At 39.1% G+C, this 24,172-nt stretch overlaps 1 protein-coding gene across 1 annotated transcript; it reads right to left on the bottom strand.

Annotated features, from left to right (window-relative positions):
- Positions 1 to 1,339: 1,339 nt before the first annotated feature.
- rheb (Ras homolog, mTORC1 binding) lies at positions 1,340 to 22,913 on the bottom strand. Its single transcript, XM_046847796.1, has 8 exons — positions 22,585 to 22,913; positions 14,587 to 14,658; positions 11,373 to 11,440; positions 10,656 to 10,738; positions 8,721 to 8,777; positions 8,549 to 8,596; positions 3,941 to 4,022; positions 1,340 to 2,190 (listed from the first exon to the last, which is right to left on the bottom strand). The coding sequence occupies exons 1-8, from the start codon at positions 22,634 to 22,636 to the stop codon at positions 2,098 to 2,100; spliced, it is 555 nt and encodes a 184-aa protein (XP_046703752.1). The 5' UTR covers positions 22,637 to 22,913; the 3' UTR covers positions 1,340 to 2,097.
- Positions 22,914 to 24,172: the final 1,259 nt, after the last annotated feature.

The following is a 24,172-nucleotide window of genomic DNA, read 5'->3' as shown; positions in this document are numbered from 1 at the left end:
ATCTGATTGGTTAAACCAACAGCTTTGAGCAACATGCATTTTAAACTACAGACACCCACACGCATGATGTGAGTGCTGAAATTTGACTGGATAGACATTCTAACCTAAACTCACACTTAGTCGCGCAGCTCCTAGAAGCATGCATCCAAAAGAAACACTATGAAATGAGAATAGACTATTAGGAATAATTTAATACATATTCATGTACAAAAAGAAATAAAATATAATGTAGTGATTCTAATAGAGTTTAGGCCAGCAAATACTGGGCGCTGAGATATAGGATATTGCTTCGATTTTTTTATTATATACTGTATGTCTAAGCTTTATGGGTATAGAAGTGTGTGGCTCCAGTCAATGGTTTTAAACAGTTGAACCCAGACGTGTTGAATTTTACATCACACATTTTAACCATTACTGTGATATTATATTTGCATATGATTTTACCTTTGCGTAAAAGACTATCATCTTCTTCATCATTATTATTATTATTATACTCTTTATGATATAGTGTCCATAGACTATGAACAAACTGAAGTGTATGGTTTCCTAAGTACAGGTGATTCATTTACACAGTCAGCTTTTTCCTGGGTGGTGCTGCAGTGGATTCGGAGCTCAGGAACACTTGGCAGGCACCCAGAAATATATGCCGGAATACACCCTGCGTGACCATACACACACACACACACACTTATTATAAATAAATGCTAGTAGGTATCCTAGTATAGCATTGTGCTATTAAACTATATGACTGCAGTGTGTGTGTGTGTGTGTGTGTGTGTGTGTTGGTGGGGTAGGCAGAACTCCCTTGCACTCTGCTTGAACATTAGCTGCTGTGCACTGCAGTGTCTTATTGAATTACACATGCTGAAAGTGAAAACGTGAACATGCTGAATCAGCTTCTAGGGCAGAGAAATCTGCTTCAAAAGATCTAAAAAATGTGTTTGACTACAGAACTTAAAAAAGACATTTATTTGTACTCACTTTATAATAATTGCTTTTAAATAAGAGTCTAACTCATTTTAGATCCTACGTTACAAAACATAATACAGATCGGTTTGGAGTGAGGGATTCATGCAGTGCCTACAGTGTCAAACAGAATACAGGGCATGTCCTGATGACGCCTGCACCTTTCTAGCATCAGTCACTTTAGCACCTCATATAATCCAGTGTCATCACTTAATGCACCTCAACATCCCATTCTATTATCAGAACACTGAAATAAGTATATCTAATTATTTTACCTGATATAAAATATGTGTGCATGTATATATTTTGGGTTTAATGCCTAAGAGCTGTAAATCTGTTTATGACAGACCAATACAATGAAGAAGTCAAGACGTAGTGAAACAAATGCTGCATTTAATGATTACAATCAAAAAAAGTTAAACATCATTCATTACAGAGGAGAATGAATGCTGGAAACTTGATTGGCCATGATTACTGTTTAAGAAATACAATATACAAATTGCTAATATTGTGGAGGGAAAGAGGAAGGTAGAAAAGAAATGAGGGAGAGATGAGTGGCGAGAGAGTAAGGCTCAGTACTTCATAAGGTTTTGCTTGTAGTGTAGAAGAAGGAATGGCATGGATGGAGTGACTGGGAACAGTAAGCGGAGAGAGAGAGGGAGAGAGAGATGAAGAGGTTTGCAGCTGAGGAGTCAGTGTGTCTTCCAAAAGAATATTTATATGTTTTTTTCTAAATACACAACAAAAATTTAAAATGAAATGAAGTATAAAAAAGGAGGTTAAAAAGAAAAGTCAACATTTTTATGGAGGAAAACAGGCAGTTAGCCACTTCAAGTAGAGGGATTTCCCAGTGTCCAGTGTTGTGGTAAGGAGGTGGGAGTTGTGGGGGAATTTTGGTAGGGAAGTGGACTCCAAACAGACTTTTCTGGTGAACATTTATCATTAGCTGTGCTTAAGTGCCACTGTTAAACCCAATCCAAAACCTCAATCTGAACCCCCTGACACCTCATTCTGACCCAAGCCAAAAAAAATTATCTAATGTTCCCTTAACTAAAGGACTGATTGAAAGCATTCTCCAGAAAGGTCCGTGTGTGTGTCCTCCAGTGGACAGGACTGGCAGGGAGTGCGAATCTACATCAGCAAGCAGGGTGTCCGGCCTGGAGGGGCGCCGCCATCGATCTTCTCAGCCTCCAGGATTATCCTCTTGAACACCTCCACTGCAGTCTGAAGAGAGGGACAGAGAGAGAAGCAATTAGTCATGAATTTATATAATCAAAACAAATTTAACTAAAGAGAACAGATAAATGTGATTACACTGAATCATTTCATATTCTTAATGGACACAAAAGATGAACCACATTTCTGTTACAATCCAGACATTTGAAGCAATAATTAAAAAAAAAAAAGCCTAAAATATTTTCTTCGACAAAATCATTTTAATACAGCATCAGTATAGATATAAGAAAGAAAAAGTAAAAGAAAGAAAGATGCTTTATGCTTTTCAAAATTTTTTCTTCGCATATCCCAGCGACACCAGCCAGCGCAGGGTCAGCTATGATACAGCACCCCTGGAGCACAGATGGTTAAGGGCCTTGCTCAGGGGCAGCTTGGCGATACCAGGGCTTGAACTCACCACCTTCCAATCAGTTACCCAGAGCCTTAAACACTGAGCTACCACCTCCACCAAACACTTCCTCACCTTGCTGGGATATGCGATATAATTTCATATAAAAAAGGTAATCTAGTTAAATGCATAAACACTTTCACTTCCAGTCATGTTAGAGCTTTCTCCCCCAGGCAGGCTCATAAAAATGTTTTGCTATATATGACCTTTAAGTACCAATCATGCCTGCAAAAAATTTTTTTTGGGTCGGCATTTAATCTCAAAAGGGAATTCATTAACCAACAAAAATCACAAAAAAATATTAAATAGGCCAAAAATAAACTGTAGTGTTAGAGTCATGGACGGCCAGCTCAGAGAGAACGCAGACATGTTCCTCATCTTGGAGGTGGATGGAAAGTGGGGCTTTGGTATTCAATTATGAACCATCACATTGTCTCCCAGTGTGGAATGACTGGATCTCTAGAGAGATGCAGCTCCTCAGAATGACACCCATACAGACAGGAGAACTGCATTTGTATCACATATTTGTGTTCTATATTTATTTTACGTTTATTTATGGCCTATTTAATAAAACACTATTTGAAGACTAAACCCAATAATAACTTATAGGGGGATCAGTTTTAGGAAATCTGATACACAATTGTAAAAAATTTGATTTATTTTATTCAGAACCACCTTTATACAGCGTTAAAAAAAAGACAAACATTCCTTATTAGTACTTTAGATTTATAAACAAGTATAATTGTGAATATAATAATATTATTTGAAGAGTGAAATATTTTTTGACAGAAGTAACATTTATTAACCTCAAAGTGACGTAACATGAGTAACCTGAGCACTAAGTCATTTCATTGGTCATGTACTTCCATACTCTTCCCTCCAGGTACTCGCTTTTCCTCTGCAATGCATCTCATAATGCCATCACATGACCTTATCGCCATAGCAACAGTATAGCAACTGGTCCTTGCCCCACAAACCAACAGAATTAATCTTGTATGCCTGAAAGAGTCACATACCACAGGAAGGGCCCTTAGCGTAGCCTCTGAGTGACAGAATTCACCTCTGGGTGAGAATCAGGTTACATCAGGAGTTCTTGCTCGGCCCAATATACAGTACTGGTGCTATTTGCTCAGCGATGAACGTAAGGAAGTGTGTGTCTTTTGGGTCCACGAAAAAAGATCTCAGGTCTCAAAGTCAAACAGAAACTTTCAACCTGGTAGAAAGTTTAAGCCAAACTTCTTTTAAAGCTCTTTTTTTTTCAAAGACAGAAATATCTGATTTTCAGCTATATCTACTTTACACAATGAGAGGGACATACAGAGCATGTGTGTGTCAGAGATGGCTTGTTACCTGGTTCTCTTTTGCAGAGGACTCCATGAATGCTGCATTCCATGATTCTGCCAACGCTTTGCCTTCTTCACAGCTGATAACACTGAAAGAGAAAATTGCATTTAAGGTTAAGCGGGTCAGATACTTATTGAACACATTTCTGGCCACAAGCGTTAGAATCCTGAAAGTTGCAATCAGGCTATTCACATTTCTGTGGATGTGCACTGGTTTGTGGAAATAAATGCTACGAATCATTGAGCGTCTTCGAGAAAGAAAGTCAATGTATTGCAAGTTACGGTATCAGATTCTTAAAGTGTTTTTTTAAGCGTTTTGTATAAAGCAACTTTTAAACTGAAGAATTAAGCCAATCTGAGGCAAACGTTCTAATAGGAACTGAAAAAAGGCGATCAGATGGCTTCTTCCTGATCATGTAGCAGGTGGTCAGCTGTATTTAGTAATAAGAAGTTGCGATATTAGAGATTGCACGGCAAACTGTCAAATGCCATTGAGACATATAACAGTACATCTATGAAGAAGTCCAAGTTTCAAATCCAGTCCCGTTTCTCTAACAGAATATATAGTGATAAACCCTGTAACACACAAACCTAAATCTGTTTTATTTCTCAGCTTCTTATATATAAAGCACGTAGAGTACAAACATTTTTACAATGACTTGCAAATTTCTTAAAAAAAAAGAGTAACATATTCTAAAACTGTCAGCATGGTGCAATAAGCTTTAAAACCTGGGGCACATCAACTGTTGATTCTGACTTTCTACTAATTAGATCCTGTGAAGGATGTTAAATCACGCATGCTCATCAGAATACTAATTATGGTCAGACAGTGCTGAGATCAGTCCGATCAGCATAATCAAATGGGTTTAAGCATTTTTTATTTATTTATTTGATCAATATTGGTGATTAAGAAAACACTTGCCATGTATATATTATACTACATACTCAAACACACATTTTTGTGCAGCGAAAGTTAAACTGTACTATTCTAATAAACAAATGTTCAACATCTCTATTACTGCTGTGAGAGCGAAAGCGGTTGCTGTTTATGTGCCTGCACTGCCTCAGCTGGGAGGTTGGCCTGCAGATTGGAGAGCATATAAAGCTGAATGTACCAGTCTCGTTGGATTGCCTTCGCCTATTGACAGAACTGTAATGGAACTATTGAACCTGTATGGTTTATAAATAACCCTTGTGCACACGTTACAATACTGCTGATCTGCAGACAGAGCAAATTCACCAGTCTGCAGCATATTTATGTGATTCACCATTTAATTTGATACAATATTCAAATATAGTATATAAGTATACAATAAAAATTATTAGCAAAGTTTCCACTACAACATTAAAGTATAAAATCTCCAGCTGTCAGCTTTTGGAAGGACTTTTTCTAGCCAGACATATAAAGATATAAGTATGCTAGCAGAGCAGATTTTTTTTATTTTTTGCTCCAAGCCAGTTTCATAGTGTAACTGGTTTTCTCAGTCCATTTACAGCATCCTGAAAGGAACATTTAAACATTTAACTACCCTGTACTGTTCACTCATGCTGAACTGTATTCATGTCCTCACAGGAAGCAAAGCTGATAAACTCCTAGCCCTAACCCTTCCCACTCCCATGCAAAACCTTAAAGATTATATACTCACAACATTTTGATTTTAAAACAAGTCAAGCATTTATAGTTTTAGGAATTTGAGAGCCTGAATACAAAGCAGACATTTTCAAACCAACTGCAGGAGGAAACCTCAGACATTATGCAAAATGTGAATAAATCTCTCTCTTATAAACAGCTTTTTCAGGATCTCTGATCTCTTTATACGAAAATAACTTGACATTTTAAACACGTGTTACTAGACAACCCCTGGAATTGCTTGTGTGTATTATATTTTACACATCGGGTATAAATGTTCTGAGCCCTGCATTGACATTATGCATGGATGGATTCTGGCTGTCAGGATCTTGAGCCTGTGGGGTTTAGGTACCGACTACATCACACCCAGAGTAACAGCTTTACCCACCTCTAATGCCAGACGCACAAGCACTGCACATACTGCACGCAAGTGCGTGAGAAAACGGGGGAAAAAAAAGTATTGGCACAGCATGTAAATTAGCCCTTACAACCGACACTGTTTAAACTGGAATCACAAGTCGTTGTGCTCAGAGCAAAATAGTGTGTGAAACTGTACTGAAACAAATTGTATGGTTCTCAGGGCAGCATAAAGAAAGGAAAGACTGTGGTACACACACACCCTGCCTGCTTTAACGGAGGGAAAAGTTTCACCCATTATTTCATATCCTGTGGAACAACATGCAGGGCCAAAGCAACATTAATTCTATTTCCTGTTTGTTCTCCCTGTAGTTCAGCCTTATGGAATATTCAATAGTGTCGTCTAAAGCACGAGGATAGTTGAACACGTTCCTCTGTAAGGTGCTAGACTACACAAAGCCTCGCGAACGTCTCAGTCTATAATAAATAGACTATCGTGCAGAGAATCTTTTCTCGGCTGATTGCGCACCATCACAGAGTGTTCCCAGTGTGTTCCGAGAGCTGATCCTGTGACTCTGACTGACCTATTTATCACTCTTTTTCTACCCTGCTTACATCTCTACCCATCCTATGTGGATCTCTATGCTAATAACTGAACACTGATAACTGAACACTGGAAAGCATGTTCTCGAGGGGTTGATAAAAAAAAAATTGGACGTATTTCAGCTTTTGTTGCAAATTTTGTTGCTCTGTTGTGACTAAACTCATGTATTCATGTATGTTATTAACGTGAAATGAAGCTCAAGTGGAAAGTGTGCAGTTTTTCAAAGCCTGTCATACAACCCCTATTCCAGAAAAGTTGGAATGCTGTGATGCAAAAAACAGAATGCACTGATTTGCAAATCTTATAAACGCATATTTTATTCACGGTAGAACATAGTAAACAAAATATTTAAACTAAGGAGATATATCTATTTTATTTATAGAATAATCTTTTAGGAAAAAAGAAGGACTTTTTTCAATGCAGTGATGGCTGCAAAAGATCTCAAAAAAAGTTGGGACAAGGCAAAAAAAAAAAAAAAGACTGGAAACGTTACTTAAAAAAAACAGCTGACAAACATTTTGCAAATAATTAGGTTAATTAGCAACAGGTCAGTCACATGATTGGGTATAAATAGTGTATCTTAGAGAGGCAGAGTCTCTCAGAAATAAAGATGGGCAGAGGTTCACCATGTTCCTCAACTTAAAATTGTGAAAATTTATATTTCATAATCAAAAGTTTTCAATCTGGAGAAATCTCTTTGCGCAAGAGAGAAAATCTATGTGATCTCTGCTGTCAGAAATTTACAATGCTTTTTGGAAACCATGGATGCAGTGTCCTCTGAACTAAATTGGAGAGAGACCATCCGCTTTATCATCAGCACTCCATCTCTGATGGTATGAGGTGCTTTAATGGAATAGGCAGCTTGCACATCTGGAAAGGCACCATCAATGCTAAAAGGTTTCAGAGCAACAAATGATTCCACCCAAATGGCATCTTTTGCAGGGATACATTGTGTATTTCAGCTTTATTGTAGGAGATTATTGGTTCTGAACTAGCCTTTATACTAGTCCAGACCTTTATCATGAAATGAAAAAAGCGACAAAAAAGACCCAGGACTGTTATGCAGTTTGAATCCTGTAGACACAAATGGGACAACATTCCTCTCCCAAATTTCCAGCAACTGGTTGTAAACATACACTGCCTGTTTTGTGGTTACACACTGGTAAACGTGCCCTGTCAAATTAATAATTACCTTAAAATGGTACATGAACTCAATGTAAACATTTGAAATGTTTCTATTATGAATAAAATACAGGTTTATGAGAAATCATTGCATTCTTTATTTACATTTTATATACAGCATCACAGTTTGTATTGGTTGTAGATGTTTTGTTTTCCCTTTCTTATTTGATACCAAACCAGTGATAAAAAAACAAAAAAACAATGACAAACCACCTGTTTTAATACGATTAGGGGAGAAAAAGTATTTAATTATTGACTGTTTCAATTTCAAAACTCACATATCTCAAGTTCAGTATGAAACTAAAAAACTCCAGAAGCCATAAATAATTGTTATGCACAAATGGGTTAACAGTTGTTGCTGTCACAGCAGGTATTTGTAGGTTATCAGGACCTTTATAAGCAAGGAATATTATGTAGCTGACCACCGCAATGATTTATTACACACACAACTACATTAAAGTAAAAATGAAACTGTGGCCAGTGGCAAAAATTTGTTAAACCCATGTGTATACTTATTAGATTAATCCAAGCTCATTCCAGTAGAATTTTTTTAAAGTTTGCTTTTAGGCCCAACTCCTTTGTCCTATTTACTAAACTCTCATCTACAGCACATCAACAGGCACAATAAATAGTTCACATAAACCTAACACAAATAAATTATGTCAAAGTAATCAATCCTAATCAGATAACTATTGCCAAAAGACATTACCAATAAAACTAATCTTTTAGAAAAGCTCCATATTTTTTTTATTTTTAGATAAGACCATTTGAGCTGTCAATGAGGAGAATATCTTATCATAAAAACCGTGTATTGCCCCCAATATATCACATGCATCACTTACCGCTCCATATGGAGATCTTTTTTATTTCCCACCAGCATTATTGGCACTCTGTAAAAAAACAGAGGCATGAACCCAGCATTAGTCTGTCTCCATGATATCAAATGTTCAACCGTTTAAACAAAATAAGACATCAGCAAAAAAAATTAAATAAATCAAAAATCAAAATACTTACTGTACTTTTCCCACCATATCCAGTAATTTTTCATGAATAACTTTTACTACTTCAAAACTGTAAGAGAAAGAAAAATGACATTTTTAAGATGGTCAGAAAAAGATCAAATATTTAACCAGGACTTCAAATGTAATCAAACTATACTAATCAAACCCTTGTGTGTTCAATAGCACAATGAGAAAAGTCCTGTTCTCTATAAGAAGCATTTCATGCACTAATATACATGAAATTAACTTTATAAAGATCTAATTCATATATTTTATTTGTTAAATGTATGTTATAACTATTGCATTATTCCGAGTGTGTGTGTATGTGTGTTGGGGTCATTCAAGTGATAAATGTAAAGTAAATGGGAAATTTCCACAATACCAATCACTTTAACTCCCATCACATCCCAAGATCTTTAAAAGGGTTCGCGTATTCACATAACAGGAGTCTGTAAATGTTTTTCTCTAGAGAAAATGTGGACTTCACTATAAAGCCCAGGGGACAATGTGACTGGGTTATGTGACAGTTTTATTTGCAGGCATGCCAGAGTCTTCTCCAAGCAAGTGTCAGTGCAAGGAGCTCTTCAGCACTAGAAAACTAGTTTAAAAATGTCTATTGCCTTCCTTTCTGTAAAGGATTTCCTGTCATTCTCTATTTTACAGTCTATCAGTCATCCTTAGCAGGTAAACCAGAATATTAATTTATAGCGTAAAAAAATAAAATAAATAAAACATGCAATTTGAATACCAGAAGCCCAAGAATATTCAATATACTACCATAAATAATTGGAAGAATGACAAATTAATCAGTAGCATATGTGATGATTGTGTTCTATGTTTCAGTGCTGTCAACTAGGCCATTCAGTGACGCAGCTACAGTGAAGAGACCTAATTCTGTACCCAAACACCACTGATCTCCACTGCCTGAGAAGCCCAGCAGGAAGTGGCATCAACATCTTAGTCTGCTGCTGACTGAAAATAGTGCTGTTGCTGGCAGATAGCGGTGCTGATCTAAGCCCGCTTTAGAATGTTTTGTCATTATCAGGATTGGGAGCTAGATTTGCGGAAGTCAGTGCTGGAGGAGAGCCTGAAAGAGCCGGAGAAGGCATTTCATACCACCATTACAGCTTCACTAAGTGTTTTTTCATGAAATCAGTGTCTTGACATGGTGTGATTTTCTATTAGTGATAATCAAGTGATAATGATCAAGTACAGGAGAGGGTGATTGAAGTAAATGCACCGACAGTGAGAAAGGTAATGGATCTGTCCAGCAATACACTTCAATGCTTTTGCACAAGTTTAGAATTATATATGGTCTACATCAGGGGTAACCAACCTTTTTGAAACTGAGAGCTACTTCTTGGGTACCGATTAATGTGAAGGGCTACCAGTTTGATACACACTTCTGAAATACCAAATTTGCTCAATTCACCTTTAATTATATGTTATTATTAATAATTAATGATATTCATCTATATCCTGTCATCTATATTGTCATATTCAAACCAATGCAAGTGTGATTTAAAAAAGAATAGCAACAAAAAAAATTGGATGCAGCTTACTGGTAAGTGGCGCTATGGTGAGCTATTTTTTAGAAAAGGCCCTTGGGCGACTCATGTGGTCCTTGCGGGCAACCTGGTGCCCATGTCGGTGACCCCTGATCTACATACTATAGCACTGGTTCTAAAGACTATGCTTTAATTTAACTCATTTACTTCAAGAATACAGAATCTGCCCATCGCAGGCATCAGTAATTTAGCCATTGTTTGCCACCCATGTAGCTGATCTGGTAATTCACTGGTAAAATAAAATGGGGTAAAACTAAAGACAAACAAATCAATCATTCAAAAGAAAGTAACTTTTGGCTACAGTTTATTTCACATCTCTAGTTTCAGTGAACCGCATAGTTTTATTCACATACAGTAGAAAGTCCATATTTTAAACCTACCTTTTATTTGACGTAACAGAATACACCAAAATGTAACCATTGATGTCTATGGAATAGGTCTGAGGGAAAATAGAGTACTCATCCTGTGAAGGGAAAAAAGGGAGTGTAAATCATATAAAGAGAGAAACAGCCATTATATAATTTACAATTTTAAACTATCACTTTATAAGTCATTGTTTTTTTTAAACAAAATGCAGATGTGGTTGGGAAAAAAACACCGCCATCATTGTACAAGATGGAGGACAAGATTCAGAGGCTCATCCTTCCTCTCTGCAGTGCACTGCATATGCACAGAGCTTGTATACATGACGCCATTTTCTTCCCAGCTCTGTCACTGGCTACTTGCAGCACCACTGCCTCTACACTGCAAGATGTGCATTTGTATCCATTTTAAATAATGAAATAAAATAAAATCCTGGCTTGGAATTAACCTGTGCATCAAAGATAGTCAGCTCAAGCAATTCTTGCTACCAGTAAAAAAAGTAACAGGAAAAAAAACTAACAGGAGTCTGACCTAGTTCATTCTTGCTCACTTGTGCTACTATACACTGTACTAATCCTGCTTAACCACACCTTACTGTGTGTATGCAAATGTGAGTGTGTGTGTGTATATATATATATATATATATATATATATATATATATATATATATATATATATATATATATATATATATATAATGTATGTATGTATGTATGTATGCGTGTGTGTTCTACCTGCCCTGCTGTGTCGACCAGCTGCAGATGGTACTCTTGACCGTTGACTGTGATCATTTTAGTAAATGCTGCAAGAGTAAGAGAAATACAATGATGTGAGATGGAGCAGAAAAAAGAAAAAAGTGCTCATGAGTAAATGAGAGGTTCGTACATGCTGCAGACCTCAGCTTCTACTCTAGGGAGAATCGATACAAGGACAACTAGGGGGTTGGGAGTAGGGGGTGGAAGCAGAGAACAATATCAAACCGGGAGCTTTTCAAAACACTTACTTCCTTTATAAGCTTTCTGTAACTGACGCCCCAAACTCACAACACAGTCGTTCTTTGTCATTGCATCTGCCACAGAAACCTAGTTTCAGACAGACAGTGATGCTAAATTTTTAGGGCACCAATCTTAAATAGATGTTGTTTACAAAACTCAATTATTTGCAGAATGGATGTAGGACTGAGATCAGTACAAGATTGAGGCAATTGACACAAATGCACACTGAGGCATTTGTAAGAAATGCTATGAAGCTAATACATCAGCAAGAGTGCAGCACTTTGCTGCAGCCTGAAGCTGTGTGGCTGACCTCTCGCGGGGCTAGAAATCTAACACACAGTCACACGCAAAAATCTGAAGACGTGGAAGATCCCCAAGGACAAGTGGAGCCGCCGAGCCGAGAAAGAAAATAGCTCAGCGTGAAGCCGGCACGCCTAGCACTATTACTCATGCGTTCAGACGCATTGAGAGCAACGCACCTCTCGTACTACCCTCCTCAATCTTCTGCTCTTTTCCAAAGTCAAACAAGCAAGTAAAATCGCATCGCAAGGAAAGGAGAGGAGGAGGTCATTCCTTAGCAATAATAGTCAGTCTGTCTTACCACTAAGCGTGGAATGAACAGGGAGTGGGGGTTCATGGCTTGGGGGCATGGAAAAGATAATCACTGCTAACTAAACAATTAACTGCTCCACACCAAGTATGTTTCCATCCAATGTCTTTGAAAAGATCACCAGGCGAATATCTGGCCATGCATAATTACAGAAGTGCTTTTTGAATGCTGGAGTCAGTTCAGCCACTCTAACACCACAGCTAGTGTAACTCATTTGTATATTTATCAGTCTTTTATTAGCTTCTTGAGAGCAGAAGACAGTACCAAACTAAATCTTTGCAGTTTATGTGTTAATTCAACTGAATTTAGTAAGATTTTTAGACTTTTGTATATTTATGGCCTAGAAATAAGCCTCAGTGCCATATGGGTAAAATTAAACAGATCAGATTTGACATAGTTTTAACAGGAGGTCAATTTTATGGAAAGGGAAGAGCAGTAACTGCAGCTGAATTTCCAGCTGCAAAGCAATTTTTATCACACTAACAAGGAGAAAAGAATTTGATGATCCAACTGCAAGACACAAAGCCCAGGCTTCATTAAGCTGTTTGTGTGTGGACAGTTTGTAGCAGAGCTGAACCTGACTGCGTCACAATCGCAGCCTGCACACATCACCAACACAAAGAGAACGATCAAATTAGCAGAGAATTACTCCAATACTACAGTCTAATATTATATATCCATCTAAAATACCAGTTATCTACGCAGCAAAAAATAACTTTTATGTTTGAGCTGTATTACTCATTTATTGATGTATTGTTTACATGCTACCGCCTTCAACTGTGAACTGACTGAACCCAACTGAACACCCACAGGATAATTTGAACAGCTAGCTGATTTCTGACAAACAGTTTGCTGTTTATAAAAGATAAGAGACATGCTGAATAATCTTTGCATACTGCTAAGTAAATTAGCTTGATAGCTTATTAAACAGAATATTAAATAACACATTTCCAGCACACAATCATGTTTTCTAGTGGCTTACTTATTCAACATTGGTGGATTTGTGAGATAAAACATCAAATCTAAATTGAATTTGGCAAAAAATGTTAATAGTAAAGGGTACATGCAGATCCCAACCAAACATTAGCTACCAACCAGCGAAAAATAAACTCTGAGAACTAAGCTAATTAGACCCGTTCAGATAATATATGAGCTCACAAATAAATAGTGCTACTGCGTGCAGCTAATTCCAATTTTGGCATTTTTTGTCAAGATTTTTGCAACTTTTAGCTGGATGTCCAGTTTAACCAGGGCTTACACAAGGCTTTCTACTGCCACTAGCCAAACACTCTCCTTTCAGAAGAATAGCATTCATGCCTACAGAAACTTTCACAGAGACTTGTTTATTTCTCTTTAGCAACCTTTTAAATATTTGCAAACGGAGGTACCTTTGTGTGTATGTGCAAACACATACCATTCACAGATTTACCTACAAAAACTTACCAGGCCTTTCAGCAACCAACCAACAGAATTAGACTATAAATGTTCTGTCATAAAGATCCATGAGTCAGTCAGCATGACAAACAGATTTTTTAAAAATGCATATGTGAAGCTAAGTTAAAAAAAATGTTTTAGATTTAATACTGAAAAAAATCAGTATCAAATTTTTGCAAGAAAGTCAGAACAAAAAGCCCCTAAGTAAGGCTTATACAATTTACTCACAGCACACCTCAGAAGCCTGCAAAGGATTTCACTAAGTGGTCCAAAAAAATGTTCAATAAAACACTGCCTAAATATGGCCTGATGCTACCAATCACTTTTTCTTCATTTGAAGAAAGCTGGAGGAAAAAATGCACTACTCATATCAAGCATCTCAACACAACATCCTGGTGGCTCTCGGCTTCCCTGTCCGATATCCGAGAGTTGTTTTATACTGAATGAAAATGTCAGTAAGAAGATGACGCCTGTGACAGGTAAATACGAGATGCCTCTATGAAGTCGAGGTGTCAGCTATGAGTAGTGCTTTAGCAGGCTCTTGCTGTTTTACCGCTGGTCCGCATGCAAATAGCTGGCTGCGTAAGTGCCCTCTCTGCTCCCTAATGAGGAGCAGAAGTGCTGATTCTGACAGAGATAACTGTCACAGTGCCATCACAACCACACCGCAGCATTCACTGACACACCGAGAACAGAAATGTACCCGGTACCGCTCCAAAGCCCATGTACAGACTCACACACACTAAGGCCATACAGATGATAAAGAGAAATGGGGTCTAATGGTCTAAATAGCATGCACACACACACACACACACACACACAAAATGAAGCAGAAGGCAGCTATTTAACAGGGCCTCTCTGTCCTCTGACTCTATCCTCAGTCTGCTAGATTAACTGAAATGCACTTACTGTTTTCTATAGTCGGGTCATACGAGTCCACAAACTGGCCTTCCACAAACTGTATTGTCAAAGAGGATTTCCCTGCAATGGAGAAAAAAAAGTAATGTAAATAATACTGACACATTGATTTATTCAATACATTGGGTCATGGAAAAGAAGCCTGTATGTATTAACCACATGCATCTATTACACCACACTGCACTCACACACGGCCTAGAAAGGAACTATTTCCAGCTCAAGTAAGCGCATATAAATGTCAAACATTGCTCAAAGACATAAGCTTACTTAATACTCCCCATAATTATTCCATACACACTCAAGATAATGTTAATAAGCCAAAATCGCCACTTCACCGTACATATTTTCAGTGCTTTAAATCTGTAAAAATAAAAATAATGCACTTAATTCTTAATAAACGTGTAAGGATTTAAATGCAAGCGGACGTTTTCTTTATAGAAAAATAACGCATGATGAGGTGACGTCAAACACATGAAAGTTCAAATCTTCTCATCAAAGTTCAAACAGTGTGTTTTATTCCTCTGGTCTTTATTAAAGAACATTCCATTTTCTATATGAATATTGTATACTCCATACTTTGTATCTGCCTTCCATGAGTTTTAAACAGATAGGTCACCTGAACTTCATCATAACTAGCACTATAGAAACTCTACGCAACCAGAATCAGTCTTTCAGAGCAAGTCCACCGAGAACAGGAGTCCCAAATTGAGCAAAGACAACCAAAGGCAGACTCTTTTTTTTTTTCCCCAAGATGATTTTTTTGTGTGTAGTAGAGAAGTGCAGAGCCGAGGTGTCCGAGCGCGTGGGCAGACAAGTACCGCAGCCTGTTGCTATAACAACCGCTCGGCCCCGCCGGCATGTGTAAAATGTGAGCCCTCATTCAGAGGGAAAAGCCCAAAGTGAAGACGTGACTACTCGCACAGGAACACCCAGCTCAGTGAGACGGTATATTTTCCACACGCGTCTGAATGGGCTGCGAGAGTCTATTAACAGGTTATATAACAGTGATCAATCTGCAGGCACTACGGAATGGGGGGAAAAAAAAAAAACAGTTTGATGATACTTTTAAATCATTTATAGACTGGTAGAAAGACAAGATTGTAAAAACCGAACAATTGTAGATGAATGACGATCACAATTCCTTTCTTTCATCTGACAAGAAAGAAATGTTGGGATGAAGACTGGTATTGAAAGTCTATGTATTAAAAACTGTGAATGTCTTGAATGTACATCAATCAATCAAATCAATCGTACATCAGAACAAGTGTCATTTTCAACATTGCCCTGATCTCTCTATTCTCTTTATTTGATTACCCCTTGCCCCCATAGCAGGTCTTTAAAAATGAAACTGCTCCTTTAATAGAAAACCCACATGCTCAAAATCTTCATAATACTACACTAACTCCATTTATACCAATATAGCTTTACAGATCAGACGAGTTTTATGAACCCTCTTGGCTTTAACGAAGATGTATGGAAATTAAAGCATGGTTCTGGCTATAAATAGGCACGGCGACAGAGTGGGTAGGGAGGATCACAGAGCTCTGACAGCTTAGTGCAGGAAAAAGAGATGTGGGTGCAATATAACACAAAAGAACACACAATGAAGAGCATGGATCCTTCGATGCTGAGACTCCAGGAACAAGTGTCGCTTGCCTGCATTTCAAGAATTTCTAGACACAGATGTGACTGGGACAAACCTGTGCTGACGTACAGTACGCATTAGAGCGCCATGATTTGATTCGTTTAGAAGGAAGAATGGAAACCAGAATAGATCTTCATAGAACTGCATATGTATGAGGAATTAATACTTTTATATGTTTTAGAGATCCATTCATGATTCAGTATGCATTTGATGGTCTGGAAAAAAGTGTCTGGGTTCACTTAACAATAACAGCCTTCTAACCTAGTGACCATCTCAACTTTAAGCAACCTTAAAAATATTTTAGGAAATTTTCTTTATTATAATATATTGGCTTTGGCCGCACATGACCCAGTCACCAGTTCACCACTGTTTCGTTCCTAGACCACTTTTAATAGACCACTGCAGTCCAGTACCAGCCCACAAGAGCTGCTGTTTTGGAGATGTTCTGACCGAGTCGTCTAGACGTTACACTTTTTTCAAACTCACTCAAATCCTAACGCTTGCCCATTTTTCCTGCTTCTAACACGTCAACTTCGAGGACAAAATGTCCACTTGCTGCCAAATATACCCTACACACTAACAGGTGCCTTGATGAAGAGATAATCAATGTTATTCACTTCACCAGTCATAATGTTATACTGTCATAATATACCAAAGTTGTTGAGTGGAGCTGACATTTGCACAGGGTATTGTCAAAGAGCAATTATACAGCTACAGTGATACAAATACATTCTATGCAAAAAGGTGCATTTCAAACTTTGTGGCAAGAAAAAGAACATGGTGATAGACAGAAAACCACAACTGTAAGACTCAGGCAAATACACCATACCCAATTTAAACTGGTTTATATCCAGATATAGGAAATATTGTCCAATTAGCGAGCAGAGATTTAGGAAAAGTTTGACATTGCTTTCTAAGTGTCATATCGTCACTATGCAATGAATAATAGTAAAAGAGACATAACCCTAAGCCTTCAAGTTTGTAAATCAGTGCTGGTTGGAGAACTACCAGTATATAAATAAAAATGTGCAGGGCTTTTCCCAGACTGCCCCACACTCCCAGTTCCGGGTTCCCAATTCGAGCCTGGGCTTGAGTTACAGTCTGGGTGGAATTTTGTGTTCTCCCCGAGCGTTTCTTCCAGGTTTCCATTCAACTTCCAGAAAAATGCTGGATGCTACAAATTGCTGACAGGTTTAATTAAGTGTGAATGTGTGTGCATGTGTGTGCACATGAGGTCCTATTATCTCAACCACACCCACTGATACACCACAACCAGGATACATTGTTTAATAAAAATAAATGAATGTTAAATAGATTCCTATCATCCCATTTAAAGATGTGTTGCTGAATGCAAATGGGTGAAAATGTTCCATTACAACAAAATATCTCTGTGACTATTACAATGCCATGTTCTATCACAGTAGCAAGCTACCAGAGTCCAAATACAATGTAAATACTGTGTATTCTATTGCCAAGAGTGCAACCCTCTACACCTAGCTGGGTGTGTGACAGACTAAGTGTAGACAAGTCACTGTGTAGTAAATAGTCAAATTAGCATCCATAAAGCTGATAATAGTGACGCACTTGGTGATTTTATATATATATACCGGATCGGTCGAGGCCCGGGTTAACAATGACCGCCACAGGTATCGTTAGCCGACAGGGTACCGGTGGAAATTGGGCTACTGTTGGCCGAAGGAGGAGAAGGAGAGGAGGAAGACATCTACAGAGACGGCATGGAAAGGAGAAGTGTAGGAGAGTAGAGGTTAGGGTTGGTACTTTAAATGTTGGTACTATGACGGGTAAAGGGAGAGAGGTAGCTGATATGATGGAGAGGAGAAAGGTAGATATGTTGTGTGTTCAGGAGACCAAGTGGAAAGGAAGTAAGGCCAGGAACATTGGAGGTGGGTTTAAACTGTTTTATCATGGTGTGGATGGAAAGAGAAATGGTGTAGGGGTGATTCTGAAGGAAGAGTACAGTAAGAGTGTAGTGGAGGTGAAGAGAGTTTCTGATAGGGTGATGATCGTGAAGGTGGAAGTTGAAGGATGATGATAAATGTCATCAGTGCCTATGCTCCACAAGTTGGCTGTGAGATGGAGGAGAAGGAAAGATTCTGGAGTGAATTAGATGAAGTGGTAGATGGTGTACCTAGGAAAGAACGATTGGTGATTGGGGCAGACTTTAATGGGCATGTAGGTGAAGGGAACAGAGGTGATGAGGAGGTGATGGGTAGGTATGGTTTTAAGGAGAGGAATGTGGAAGGGCAGATGGTGGTAGATTTTGCTAAAAGGATGGAAATGGCAGTGGTGAACACTTATTTTAAGAAGAAGGAGGATCATAGGGTGACGATAAGAGTGGAGGAAGGTGCACACAGGTGGACTATGTGCTATGCAGGAGATGCAACCTGAAGGAGATTGGAGACTGTAAGGTGTTGGCAGGGGACAGTGTAGCTAGACAGCATTGGATGGTGGTCTGTAGGATGGTTTTGGAGGCGAAGAAGAAGAGGAGGAGAGTAAGGACTGAAAGAAGAATAAGATGGTGGAAACTGAAGGAGGAAGAGTGTAGTGTGAGGTTCAGGGAAGAGGTCAGACAGAGGCTTGGTGGTGGTGAAGAGGTGCTGGATGATTGGGCAACTACTGCAGGAGTGATGAGGGAGGCAGCTAGAAAAGTACTTGGTGTGACATCTGGAAATAGAAAGGAAGACAAGGAGACGTGGTGGTGGAATGAGGAAGTGCAGGAGAGCATAAGGAGAAAGAGGTTGGCAAAACAGAAGTGGGATAGACAGAGTGATGAGAAAAGTAGGCAGGAGTACAAGGAGATGCGGCAGCAGGTAAAGAGGATGTGGCGAAAGCCAAGGAAAAGGCATATGAGGAGCTGTATGAGAGGTTGGACACTAAGGAAGGAGAAAAGGATTTATACCGATTGGCCAGGCAGAGGGACCGAGCTGGAAGGATGTACTGCAAGTTAGAGCAATAAAGGATGGAGAGGGAAATGTGTTGACTAGTGAGGAGAGTGTGTTGAGAAGGTGGAGGAGTATTTTGAGCAGCTGATGAATGAGGAAAATCAGAGAGAGAAGGTTGGATGATGTGGAGTTGGTGAAGCAGGATGTAGATAGGATTAGTAAGGAGGAAGTAAGAGCAGCGATTAAGAGGATGACGAATGGAAAGTCGGTTGGACCAGATGACATACCGTTAGAAGCGTGGAGATGTTTAGGAGAGATGGCAGTGGAGTTTTTAACCAGATTGTTTAACAGGATTTTGGAAGGTGAGAAGATGCCTGAGGAATGGAGAAGGAGTGTGCTGGTACCGATCTTTAAGCATAAGGGAGATGTGCAGACCTGCAGTAACTACAGGGGAATTAAGTTGATCAGTCACACCATGAAGTTATGGGAAAGAGTAGTGGAAGCCAGGCTGAGAGAAGAGGTGACCATCTGTGAGCAACAGTATGGTTTCATGCCGAGGAAGAGCACCACAGATGCCTTATTTGCTTTGAGGATGTTAATGAGAAGTATAGAGAAGGACAGAAGGAATTGCATTGTGTATTTGTGGATCTAGAGAAAGCGTACGACAGAGTGCCAAGAGAGGAGTTGTGGTATTGTATGAGGAAGTCAGGTGTCTCAGAGAGGTATGTGAGGGTGGTGCAGGACATGTATGAGGACAGTGTGACGGCAGTGAAGTGTGCAGTAGGTACGACAGACTGGTTCAGGGTGAAGGTTGGACTGCATCAAGGATCGGCCTTGGAGGAGTTCAGGTACCTGGGGTCAACAGTGCAAAGTAATGGAGAGTGTGTTAGAGAAGTGAAGAAAAGAGTGCAGGCAGGGTGGAGTGGGTGGAGAAGATTGACAGAAGTGATTTGTGATAGTAGGGTACCTGCAAGAATGAAAGGGAAAGTTTATAGGACTGTGGTGAGACCTGCGATGTTGTATGGTTTAGAGACAGTGGCATTGAGTAAAAGACAGGAGGTGGAGCTGGAGGTAGCAGAGCTGAAGATGTTAAGGTTTTCGTTGGGAGTGACGAGGATGGACAAGATTAGAAATGAGTTTATTAGAGGGACAGCGCATGTAGGATGTTTTGGTGACAAGGTGAGGGAGGCGAGATTGAGATGGTTTGGACATGTGCAGAGGAGGGACATGAATTATATTGGTAGAAGAATGCTGAGGATGGAGCCACCAGGTAGGAGAAAAAGAGGAAGGCCAGGGAGGAGGTTCATGGATGTGGTGAGGGAAGACATGCAGGTAGTTGGTGTGAAAGAGGCAGATTTAGAGGACAGGGTAGTATGGAGACGGATGATCCGCTGTGGCGACCCCTAATGGGAGCAGCCGAAAGAAGAAGAAGAAGATATATATATATATATATATATATATATATATATATATATATATATATATATTTATTTATATTTATATAAAAATAGGAGTAACCCTGGGACGCTGGGATTCACTGCTGAACCCTCTGGAGGTGTCGTGGGCCAGCAAAACACCCAGGAAGGAGGGTGCCATCACTCAGTTGACCATCCCACGGAGTCTCAACTGTGCCTCAGTGTACTGAGTTACGAGAAAGGAGCAACCTCAGGAGAAGAAAGGACTGAGGAGTAGTGTGGCAGAGGGTGCCATCACTCAATTGACCATCCCACAGAGTCTCATCGGTGCCTCAATTATGCATTAAGGAAAATCAACATCAAGTCCTATACAACAGTTCTCATTGCCACTTAAAAAAAAAAAAAAAACACGGACTTGGAGAACGTGTGAAACTTCACAAAGGTAGTAACATGGCCTTAGGATCAAAACAAGGACCCTGGAGCTGCGAGGCAGGCGTTCTTTCCACCGCACCATCACCACACCAGCATATTAGACTGTTTCCCATTTGTTTCCATTTCCATCTTTGTTATTTCCCAACATTATTTCTTCTGCTTTATTAATCCCTAAGGAAAATTGTCATTTTTGCATATCGCAGCTACTCAGGAAGCCGGGATCGAAGCACTGGGTCAGGTATGGTACAGACTGGAACAGATAGGGTTAAGGGCCCAACTGCTGTAGTTCGGGGCGCAACCATATGAGTAGTAACCCAGAGCCTTAAGCACTGAACCTCTGTTTGCTGTTACTATAAGTTTTATTAGTTGTATTATTTAAAGTATAGACATTTTATATAATTTCTATAAATGCAATTATTTTACTGATCAGAAGGTCAGGGGTTCAAGCACCAGTATTGTCAATCTGCCATGCCAGGGGCCCTAGATCAAGGCCCTTATGTCGCTATGCTCCAATGGCACTGCATCATGGCTGAGCCTGTGCTCTGACCCCAGCTTTCAAACATCACTTGGATATACCAAGAGCACTTTCAATGCTACATACACATAATGACAAATCAAAATCGTCCCCCCCCCCCCTTCTTATAAATATGCAATCTGCCCCATGACGTCACCTCACGACTTTCTGAGCTCGAATTATCCCCATCCATTGAAGCCCTTTTCTTCTTCACTTCACACAAAAGAAAAAAAAAAAACGCTCTCCAACGAACTGCATTAACTTCACCCTCACTGATTCCTTCTTCAGCAGCAGCAGCGGTGATGATGATGATGATGATGATGGTGGTGGAGATTCAATAAGAAGTCAATTACTGCGACTTTTCTAGGGTGTGAAACAATTTATTCAGCCATCTCAACGTCTATTAACACTTTGTGGACTTCCCTGACTCGTTCTTTTAGCCAAACAGACACGCAAATACAGACAGTAAAAGACATTAAAAAAGAATATGAACAATTCAAGGCAAGGTCACGGACAGCATGAGAGCCCATGGAGTTATTTTAGGAATGTACTGTTTCTTCTCTCACACACACACACACACACACACACACACACACACACACACACACACACACAGAGAGAGAAAGAGAGATGAGTCAAAATGAACTAAACAGCCATAACTGGACCTATAACCACTAAGTTTGATAGATAGATAGATAGATAGATAGATAGATAACATTTTATGCTGATTATATATATATATATATATATATATATATATATATATATATATAGAGAGAGAGAGAGAGAGAGAGAGAGAGAGAGAGAGAGAGAGAGAGAGATAGATATAGCATATATTTCAGGATAAAAATGATGCTGGTTCTGAAGGAGCGTGTAAAAAGAATCATTCAACTGTTCCAGTGAATCAGTGAAAGGACACGCACACGCGCGCACACACAAACACACGATTAAGCCGTGCGCAAGCCCACGTTAGCAAACATAAGAAATAATCAGCCCCGTTCCCCATCGCGTCTTGCCCGGGAGCAGCACACGGTCATGCCGGACAGGCGGCACCGAGCGGCGGCTCGCGTCACCACTCACCCACGGATCTGTAACCCAGCACGGCGATCTTTCGAGATTTGGGCTGCGGCATCTTCAAAGTCTCCTGAAATCAGCGAGCCCACGCACTACTATCGGCATAAAGAAGCGCTCTGGCCTGCCCAGTGCACGCGTTTACATTTACTCGAGCTGACACGACGATGTGAATCCAAACGATCAAGAAAAACAAAATAATTATAATACTAATTAATAAAAGTAAAAACCAGGCGTTCCAAAATATGGGAAATGTCTAATAATTTATTTGAACGGAAAAGTAACCGAGCATCTGTATCCTGCTCTTCTCTGCGTCACTGCCCAAAGCCGTTCATGTGAATATTCAGGATTGTCGCTTTCTGATTGGTTGCGTCAACCCCGAGAGGCGGAACTTTTCGCCTGCATCATATTCCGATTGGTCCATGCCCTCTCCTCGTTTCTCTCAACGATCAAGTCATTGGATATCAGGAGATGTCATTGATACACTACGGCAGTCTATCAATAAATGTACACAACTTTTTTATTTTTAGTGTGTGTGTGTGTGTGTGTGTGTGTGTGTGTGTATATATATATATATATATATATATATATATATATATATATATATATATATATATATTATTATTATTATTATTATTATTATTATGAATATATATACACATACATACACACACACACACACACATACATACATACATACATATATACACATACATATATATGTATATATAAAGCATTAAAATGGGGAAAAAAAACATTGTATATACGCTTAAATAAACTAACAATCCAGGTCATTGAGTGCAGTGGTTTAGTGGTTTTAAGTCTTGACTGTGCAGAATAGTAGACTGGTGTTTGTATACATTGTTGTCTTTCAAATGTTGAGTTTTTTTTATTGATTGTACCGCAAAAAAATGCATAATAGCATCAGTTACGTTCTTGAAACGCATATTAAACAAACCATTATATATTATATATAAAGAGAACAGTCAGAAGTTTGGACACACCTTTTCCTTCAGAGTTTTTCCTCGTTTTATTATTATTTTATTTTTTTCTACATTGTGCATTAATACTAAAGTTATCAAACAAAAATGTTAAATAACCCGGAATATTTTATAGTTTAGATTGTCTAAAGTAACTACATTCAGCTTTGTGGACAGCTTGGCAAACTCCTGATGTTCTTTCATCAGATTTACGAGGTACACACCTGGAAAGGTTTTCCAACAATCTTGAAGAAGTTCACAGAGGTTTAAGTGCTTGTTGGCTGCTCCTTCTTCACTCTCTGGTCCACCTCATTTGAAACCAGCTCAACTGGATTTAAATTTGGTGTTTGCAATGGCCAGGTCATATGATGCAGTACTCTATCGCTATCATACTTGAACAAATAGCTCTTGCATACTCTAACGATTTATGGTGCAAAAAAACATTGACACCAGCAAAGTACCCCCACACCATTATACCTCCTTCACCATGCTTCGCAGTGGGAACCACACACTCAGGAACGGTCCATGCAACCTCTCTACATCTAACAATGACACAAAGGTTTGGACCAAAAATCACACAATTTGGACTTATCTAACCAAAGAACAGTTTTTCACAG

Source organism: Silurus meridionalis, chromosome 4, assembly GCF_014805685.1.
Source record: "Silurus meridionalis isolate SWU-2019-XX chromosome 4, ASM1480568v1, whole genome shotgun sequence".
Taxonomy (NCBI): domain Eukaryota; kingdom Metazoa; phylum Chordata; class Actinopteri; order Siluriformes; family Siluridae; genus Silurus; species Silurus meridionalis.
This window is presented reverse-complemented; position numbering and strand designations above follow the sequence as displayed.